Source organism: Nansenia antarctica (assembly GCF_963989245.1).
Source record: "Nansenia antarctica genome assembly, chromosome: 4".
NCBI lineage: Eukaryota > Metazoa > Chordata > Actinopteri > Argentiniformes > Microstomatidae > Nansenia > Nansenia antarctica.
This window is the reverse complement of record NC_137689.1, coordinates 9,859,942-9,869,327: the sequence shown is the minus strand read 5'-3', so window position 1 is coordinate 9,869,327 and position 9,386 is coordinate 9,859,942. Positions and strand designations below refer to the sequence as shown.

General features: G+C 52.1%; 1 protein-coding gene across 1 annotated transcript in view; it reads right to left on the bottom strand.

The window, feature by feature from the left end:
- Positions 1-237: 237 nt before the first annotated feature.
- The window catches only part of mtss1lb (MTSS I-BAR domain containing 2b), a gene marked incomplete at both ends in the record, with an annotated part of 24,326 nt that continues 15,177 nt past the window's right edge, over positions 238-9,386 (bottom strand). Inside the window, 8 exons of the mRNA XM_080528118.1 lie at positions 238-1,064; positions 1,826-1,991; positions 3,457-3,636; positions 4,251-4,400; positions 5,376-5,450; positions 5,820-6,042; positions 8,593-8,690; positions 9,128-9,235. Coding sequence (XP_080384244.1) covers positions 238-1,064; positions 1,826-1,991; positions 3,457-3,636; positions 4,251-4,400; positions 5,376-5,450; positions 5,820-6,042; positions 8,593-8,690; positions 9,128-9,235 — 1,827 coding nt within the window. The remainder of the gene's footprint in view (positions 1,065-1,825; positions 1,992-3,456; positions 3,637-4,250; positions 4,401-5,375; positions 5,451-5,819; positions 6,043-8,592; positions 8,691-9,127; positions 9,236-9,386) is intronic.

Below are 9,386 nucleotides of genomic sequence, written 5' to 3'. Positions count from 1 at the left end.
ATTATTTATTATTTACTTGAATTATTCATTATCGGTATCGTTTACTCTACATTACTTTTCTTGAAGCTTTTTTGTCGTTGTCGTTGTCGTAATCTTCTTTTTCGTATTGACTTCTCTACAAAGTCGGTGTGGGTGTAGTGGTTGGTCGAGGGCACCTATGTGCAGGCTAGCAGAGCTATCAGAGCTAGCGGGCCTAGCTAGCTCCCTCCCGGGGCTGTGCGTTCCCCTCCCGTCCCGTCACAAAATCCTGGGCGCCGACCTGTCGTTGGAGACGGTCTTGCGGAGCCGCACCCCCCTGCGGATGGTCGACAGCATGTCCGGGCCCGACTCGGGACCCCCCAGCGGGTCGGTCAGGGGGGCCGGCCCGGGCGGGGGGTCGTCCGGGAGGGAAGGGAACGGGAACTGGCCCTCCCCCAGCGCGTGGGCGCTGGCTACCAGCTCGCCGATCTTCTCCACCAGGCTGTGGCGGTTGGCGGCGATCAGCTGGTCCTCCTCGGAGGCCATCGCGGCGGCGGCGGCGTGCTGCTGGGCGTACACGCTCATCTCCAGCCCCCCTCCGGACCCCCAGGCCGTGTTGGGCAGGCTCAGACGCTTGGGCGACGCCTTGACGTACTCCAGCACGTTGGGCGAGGTGTCGTCCGCCACGTAGAAGACGCACTCCTCACTGCCCACGCGTACGGGCTGACCCGGGTACCCTCCGCCACCGCCCACGCCGCCGGGCGCGTCGGGCACGGTGGGCGTCTTGACTGGCACGATGGGCGGGCGGATGGGGATGGGCCCCGCGCTGGACAGGGTGCGCCGCACCCCGGGCTTGGTGGACGGCGTGCGGCGGATGGTGGCCGTCCCGGGGGTACCCACGCCCCCTCCGCCCCCCCCTCCTCCTCCGGGCACCCCCCCCATCCCGCAGGGCAGGCCGGCGGTGCTGGCGGGCCTCTTGGTCTGGATCATGCGGCGGTAGTTCTGGGCGATGTTGCTGTGGCGGGGGATGGTGGAGGACTTGTCGAAGTCCGTGTGGCCCTCGCCCTCCGCGTCCCCGTTCACCGAGTAGCAGTCGTAGTCAGACCCTGGAGGGGAGGGAGGGGAGGAGGAGGAGGAGGAAGAGGAGAAGGAGGAGGAGGAGGGAGAGGAGGAAGAGGAGGGAGAGGAGGAGGAAGAGGAGGGAGAGGAGGAGGAAGAGGAAGAGGAGGGAGAGGAGGAAGAGGAGGAGACAGAGGAGGAGGAAGAGGAGGAAGATGAGGAGGGAGAGGAGGAAGAGGAGGAAGAGGAGGAGGGAGAGGAGGAAGAGGAGGGAGAGGAGGAGGAGAAGGTGGGAGAGGAGGAGACAGAGGAGGAGGAAGAGGAGGAGGAGTAGTAGGAAGAGGTGTAAGAGGAGGAAGCAGGGGGGAAAGGAAGATACAGGGGTTTGGTGTGTTATTCAGGGTGTTGTGACGACAGTGATTTAACGAGTAACAGTAATGATTAACATCAATCGTCTGAGTACGCTGTACTGTACTCTGAGAGTGTGTGGGCTGCCTTGTGAGACCTGCATGTGTTGTGAATGCTGCATGTGTCAGTCTATAAGGGAGAGGGGAAGGTGTGTGTGTGTGTTACCCTGGGAGGGGATGGTGTGTGCGTGTGTGTGTGTGTGTGTGTTACCCTGGGAGGGGATGGTGTGTGTGTGTGTGTGTGTGTTACCCTGGGAGGGGATGGTGTGTGTGTGTGTGTGTGTGTGTGTGTGTGTGTTACCCTGGGAGGGGATGGTGTGTGTGTGTGTGTGTGTGTGTGTTACCCTGGGAGGGGATGGTGTGTGTGTGTGTGTGTGTGTGTGTGTGTGTGTGTGTGTTACCCTGGGAGGGGATGGTGTCCTCAGAGCAGGAGGGGGTGGTGGTCTGGGTGCTGTAGCCAGAGGAGTACTGCAGGGAGTCCCTGCTGCTCTTCTGCTGCTCCATGCTGAGGCCCCGGGTCAGAACCATGGCCAGGTCGCTGGCGGCCGGGGAGACCTCCTCACCGTGCTGGGTCACACCGGACAACACACTCAGTATGAATGAATGAATGAATGAATGAATGAATGAATGAATGGTCTTTATTGTCATTGATATAGTACAGGTACCAAACAACGAAATTTGGGAGGGGGGGGCTCCCCTGGTGCTAGGAAAAAAAAAACTAAAAACAAGAAGGGAAAAGAGCTGGTTTACATAAATAAAGGCTATGTACACTATCCACTATACTATACTATACTATACAAATAAAACACTGTGCTGTACTCTATGCTATGCTATACCTATTCTAACATTTCCTATCTCTGAACCTTATGTACCCGAGGGTTGTCATATTGCACATAGTGTTATTGCACATTCATTTAAAGTGTCGCAGTTTGCAGGTTTGAAATGTTCACAGTTGTGTTTCAGTGTTGCACTTGATTTCAATCTAGCAGCTGCCATCAAATTGTCTAGATTGTCCAGGGCCTAGAACCTAGGTCTTTGCTGTGTTCAGGGCCTGAATGGCCCTGGGGTAGAAGCTGAGCTTCAGTCTGTTTGTCCTTGCGAACATGGTCCTGAACCGCCTGTCCGAGGGCAGCCGAGCAAAGTGTTCGTACACACTCAGTACACACTCAACATACGGTACCTCCTCACCGTGCTGGGACATAGATTGTTTGACAAGGCAGCTACATTGACAAGGCAGCATACATTGACAAGGCAGCTACATTGACAAGGCAGCATACATTGACAAGGCAGCTACATTGACAAGGCAGCTACATTGACAAGGCAGCATACATTGACAAGGCAGCTACATTGACAAGGCAGCTACATTGACAAGGCAGCTACATTGACAAGGCAGCATACATTGACATGGTAGCATACATTGACAAGGCAGCATACATTGACAAGGCAGCATACATTGACAAGGCAGCATGCATTGACAAGGCAGCATACATTGACAAGGCACCATACATTGACAAGATAGCATACATTGACAAGGCAGCTACATTGACATGGCAGCATACATTGACAAGGCAGCTACATTGACAAGGCAGCTACATTGACAAGGCAGCATACATTGACAAGGCAGCATACATTGACAAGGCGGCATACATTGACAAGGCGGCATACATTGACAAGGCAGAATACATTGATAAGGCAGCTACATTGACATGGCAGCATACATTGACAAGGCAGCTACATTGACATGGCAGCATACATTGACAAGGCGGCATACATTGACAAGGCAGCATACATTGACAAGGCAGCCACATTGACAAGGCAGCTACATTGACAAGGCAGCTACATTGACAAGGCAGCATACATTGACATGGCAGCATACATGGCAGAACAGAACGGCAACGGCGCTGGTGTTTCGTCCGATGACATTTAGCGTTTCCCGCTTTTCCTGGCACCTGGCCAGTTTTAGGTGCTCGAAGGAACATCTTGCTTGCTGGCTTGAGTAACGTGTCGGATTCTTTCACTACAGACTTGTTACCTTGGCAGCGATGGAGGCGGGAGTCATCCGAAGCCTCTGGGCGTCGTCGGGATGAGCTCCGGCGTATCCCTGGGAGACGGCCGGCGACGCCTCGCTCTCCCTCAGCCTATCCATGGGCTCCTTCCTCCTCTGGAGGGTGCTGGCCAATGGCTGCTCGTAAGGACCTGCCTTGGACCAATCCTGAAGAGGTGGGCGTGGTTAATTACAGGGGCGGGGGGGAAGCAACAGCACGTACACTCTCTCTCTTGTGTGTGGGAAAGAGAGAGAGAGAGAGAGAGAGACCTGTCCACTATCCAGCAGTTTGAGGCCCTTCATCGGGGGGTACAGTGTGAGGGGATGGGGTTTGGGCGGGGGGGGTTCCTCTTCCAAAGTGTGTGTTTGATTTGGAGTCCAATCAATGCGTGAGTGGGGGGTAATGCCTTTGGAGTTTAAATGGGTCGTATGGGTGGTCACCATGGCCCGCTCAGTTTAGCAAATCTCCTCAGAGAAAATATTTGAAATCGGGGGGGGTGGGGGGGGGGGGGGGGGGGGGGGTGGCGGGGGGGGGGGTCGGGTTGGGGGTGAGACTGAAGGCCAACAACAGACAAAAAAGGCAAACGGGTTAGGGAGCAAAAGTAATGAAGTCATGAATGAGTTAAGCAGATGATGTCATTAAAAGGTCAAACAAAAAACAAACAAAAAACACATGGTAATTATGCGTTAATTTGAGAGGAAGCGGGAAAAGAAAAAAAAAAAAAAAAAAAAAAAAAAAGAATAAAGAAAACTGCAAAGAAATGGTGCAGATGAGCACAAACCTTCCAGCAAGGAACCTTTGATGTGGGAGAGGAAGTGTTGGATCCGGGGGAGCGGTTATAGGGTGGGGACGCAGGAAGTATGACAGAGAGAGGCCTGATGGAGCCAGTGTGAGAGAGAGGAGGGCGGAAGGTAGCGAAGGATGAGCCAAACTGCGGAACGGAGAGACAAGTCGTAAGGAGGAGGAGCCTTGGTAATGTGACCTCTGGGTCACACGCACGCACACACACACACACGCGCGCGCACACACACACACACGCACGCACACACACACACACACACGCACACGCGCACACACACACACGCACGCACGCACGCACACACACACACACACACACACGTAAACATACGCACACGTGCGCATGCACGACATACTGAAGCAGAAGAACAGAGCAAAGAGGAGACCAACAAAGAAAGCAGGAGAGAGGCCTCAGCTTCACCAGGGGACTGACATTCCTCACAGTCTTTTATCTCAGGGACACCTCGCCATCTTTAGCCTAGTCAAGTCATTCATAACATAACATGTGACACGTTCTAATGCTTTGGTCCTCATACCGGCAACCCATCTAAATGTTCAGACTTTTGAAACACATGTTTCAACGTTGTTGAGAATCACAACACAAACTCGCTAGTCAAGCCAAAACACTGCAACACAATGGATTGGGTGAGTAATCCCCCCACTGCTACCTAGTTAGCTATAACACTGCTCTACATTGTTAGCAGGCTCACAAAACAAGCTGTGTTAGTTGACTAGCGATATGTCATTGATTTTCAACAACGCGAGAATGTATTCACATTGTTTCCGAAAGAAAAGTCTGATCATTGCGTCGGATCCCGATATGAGGACCGAAGCATTAGGACGTATCACATGACAGTCTTTCTCACTCTATACAGTACTGTCAGACAACACAAATTAGCCACTCTGCCTTCCAATATCGATTCTGCAATTACACCGTGGATGCGAGACTAGGCTCGGGCTTCCAGAGTCAGGTCATCTCGTGAGACTGAAATGTGAAACGTGAGACCGGTGCTCTGATTGATTTCATACGACGTCCTATACTTGATGTGTACATCAGCACACGTCACATGCAGTTGTGTACAAGGCTCCTCACGCGTGTTCTACTCACCGTTGTGGGAGAGCTGCACTCACTCACTGACTGGCAGGTCTCTGACGCCTCTGAAGACGCCGAACTGGATGACTTCTACAGGAGGGAGGGAGGGAGAGAGAGGGAGAGAGAGAGGGAGAGAGAGAGAGAGAGAGAGAGAGAGAGAGAGAGAGAGAGGAGAGGGAGAGGGAGAGGGAGAGGGAGAGGGAGAGGGAGAGAGAGAGGGAGAGAGAGGGAGAGGGAGAGGGAGAGGGAGAGGGAGAGGGAGAGGGAGAGAGAGAGGGAGAGAGAGGGAGAGGGAGAGGTAGAGGGAGAGGGAGAGGGAGAGGTAGAGGGAGAGGGAGAGAGAGACAGAGAATGAATGCAAAAAAAACTGTGAAACGTCATAATAAAAGACCTAAAAAAATAAAATTTAAAATTTAAAAAAAAGCCATTTAGCTACTACGTTGTCTGTATTTCTCCCACCTGGCTGGTGATGTCAGAGGGCATGGGCGAGGGAGGCTTGGAGTAGACGTTGGCGTCCTGGGAGATGAAGCCTGAGTCGTGGGAGGACACGCTGCTGAGGCGGTGGGCGCCCCCTGCTGGTGGCGGCTGGGCCAGGCTGCGGTAGCGATAGGACGAACTGGGTGAGTGAGTCTGAGAACCCCCGGAGGAACGAGAGGCGCTACTGTGGCCGCTGTTCACACTGCTGCAGGGGGGGTGAGGGGGTGGAGGGTTGAGGGGGTGGAGGGTGACAGGGGTGGAGGGTGACAGGGGTGGAGGGTGACAGGGGAGGAGGGGTGAGGAGGCCAGGGGTGAGAGGGCAGAGGTATGAGGAGGTAGGGGTGAGGGGGTGGAGGGTGACAGGGGTGGAGGGGTGAGGAGGCCAGGGGTGAGAGGGTGGAGGGGTGAGGGGGTGAAGGGGTGAGGGGGTGGGTAGGGGTTGAGTAAGGGAGTGAGGGGTGAGGGGGTGACAGGAGGTAGGGGTTCAGTAAGGGAGTGAGGGGTGAGGATTGGGGGGGATTGGTTGAAAGGACGCAGGTTTAGGGAGCAGGGAAGGAGGTCAGTTGAGGCGAGGGGAGTGTGTAAGGTGGAGTGGAGGCATTTTTACAGTTGGGAGTTAGAGGAGGAGGTAGAGGCAGCAAAGAGGAAGAGGGACCGTCCCACCCAGAAGAAGGGGGGGGGGGAGAGGAGGCACAGAGAGAAGAAAAAAAGCCAAAACACAGAACAGAAAAAGAAGAGAAAGAGGGCCGTGCGAATAGGAGTGGTTCACAACCACAGAGGGGAGGAGGAGAGAAGATGCCATATCCATAGGGACACACGGAGGGAATGTGAATGCATTGTGAAAGTGATGAGGAGGTGGGGAGGTGGTGTGTGTGTGGGGGGGGGTGGGCATAGGCACATGCAGGGGGCGGGTGATAGGCAGGTTAAGGGTGGTGGTGGGGTGGGGTCAGGGGGTGGGGTGGGGTGGGGGGGAGAGACAAGTTGAGAGAGTGTGAGAATCAAGCATGGGCTGACATTAAGACACACGGGCACAGGACGAGGGGGTGGGGGGGGCAGGCAGGACGAGAGACAGTGCCTTCTTGACAGTGACAGAAGCGACACTCACACACACAAAGACAGATGCACACACACTCGCGAAACGCACGCACACACACACACACACACACACACACACACACACACACACGTACGCACAAACACAACTATGTTCTTCAATTCTGTGTCTTCCTTACCATTTCTATGGGTATATTTGAATATCATTTTTTATATTTGGGTGTATTTGAACCCATTGTAATAATGGAGGTTTTAAGACAGCCACCGCATATGTGACAGATGTCATATGAAGTTGTACTGTAATATGCCGTTCTGATGTTATGTACTGCATGTGACATACACATTGTTATGTCTGTAAATCAAGTTACAGAGTTATATCTCTTTGTATTTAAATACTGTTATATTGTTCTATATCTGTATATTGTTATATTGGGGAAATACACAGTAGGCCTATGTGTTGCTGTATGTTGCATGGTAGATACCATTACGATACCCCAATAATATATATACCCAATAATCTTCCTAGCTACTGGTGTTGTTGTTGTTGCTGTTTGTACATGGTGAGACATTTATTTTATTTTATTTTTCTGTGAACATGCTGCTCTACATGAATTGCCCCTAGTAGGACTAATAAAGTTGTTTGAACCGAATTCAATATGTCATGTGAGATTAAATCTAGGTAGCATGTTAGCCCAGACCTAGCATGTTAGCCCAGACCTAGCATGTTAGCACATACCTAGCATGTTAGCCCCCAGACATAGCATGTTAGCCCAGACCTAGCATGTTAGCTCAGACCTAGCATGTTAGCCCCCAGACATAGCATGTTAGCCCAGACCTAGCATGTTAGCCCAGACCTAGCATGTTAGCTCAGACCTAGCATGTTAGCCCAGAGCTAACATGTTAGCCCAGACCTAGCATGTTAGCCCAGACCTAGCATGTTAGCCCAGACCTAGCATGTTAGCTCAGACCTAGCATGTTAGCCTGCAGACCTAACATGTTAGCCTCCAGACCTAGCATGTTAGCCTCCAGACCTAGCATGTTAGCCCAGACCTAGCATGTTAGCCTCCAGACCTAGCATGTTAGCCCAGACCTAGCATGTTAGCCTCCAGACCTAGCATGTTAGCCCCCAGACCTAGCATGTTAGCCCCCAGACCTAGCATGTTAGCCCAGACCTCCGAGCACACAGGAAGACAGGACAACAGACAGGAAGACAGGACAACAGACAGGAAGACAGGACAACAGACAGGAAGACAGGACAACAGACAGGAAGACAGGATGATATGCAGCAGGCGGGAGCACCTCTTTCTTAAGACAACTGCACTTAACGGTAAAATGTAAATAAATATATACGCCATCATACACACGCACGCAACCACACTCAAACACACGCACACACTTTGGCGAGGAACCAAAACCAATAAATCATCTTTAACTGCCAATTTACATTAGGGATGCAACCTCAGCAAATATGTTCACGTCAAGACTAGAAACCCATCTTTTTAATATTGCCTTTAAATGACTAAATAATTAAATCATGATTATATAATGATTAAAGCACTTTGAGCTGCAACGTTTGCAGGAAAAGTGCTATACAAATTAAAGTTATTATTATTATTAACAATGAAATTGTGTCAACTCTTGCGGGCGATGAACATGTCCCTGGCGTGTCTGCTGGTGTCCTTGTGGGACTGGTGGGTCGTACCTGCACATGCTGCTCTTCCTGGAGCCAGAGTTGCTGGGGGAGGAGGGGGGGGTCTGGTAGGACCAGCTGTAGTCTGAACCCTTCAGGTCCAAAATAACCTGACGGAGAGAGAGAGAGAGAGAGGGGGGGGGGGACAGAACAGAGACACAGAGAGAGAGACAGACAGAGAGAGAGAGGGAGAGAGAGACACACAGAGAGAGAGAGAGAGACACACACAGAGAGAGAGACAGACAGATAGAGAGAGAGACAGACAAACAGACAGACAGAGAGAGAGAGAGAGACAGAGAGAGAGAGGAGACAGAGAGAGAGAGAGAGAGAGAGAGAGAGAGAGAGACATCAGACTCGCATGCCTCCGAGCATCTCGACCTCAGTCTACTAAAATATTGGACTGAGAGACAGAAATGCACTCAGATACACATCCATTGAGTGAATTCATGGTAGACTGATTTATCGATCTGTGTTTGTGTGTGTTTGTGAGTGTGTGTGTGTGTGTGTGTGTGTGTGTGTGTGTGTTTATATCTCAGAGAATCAATACCTGCTCGCTGGCGGGGGGCAGTTTGTGTGGATCAGTGGTCAGCACAGTGAGGTCATCAATAATGGCCTGGAGGTGAGTGATCTCTCCCAGCATGGCGATCTCTCCGTTCTACCAGAAGCAATAGGAGAGTTAAGGTCACTGCCTTGCCCTTTTCCCTTTTCCCTGTCGGCTTTCCCCTTGACTGGTCCGTAGTCGCTATCTAAGTGGCTCGTTTTTCGGTGGCATTTTTGGTGGAAGGTGGAGGTCTACGGTTGGCCAC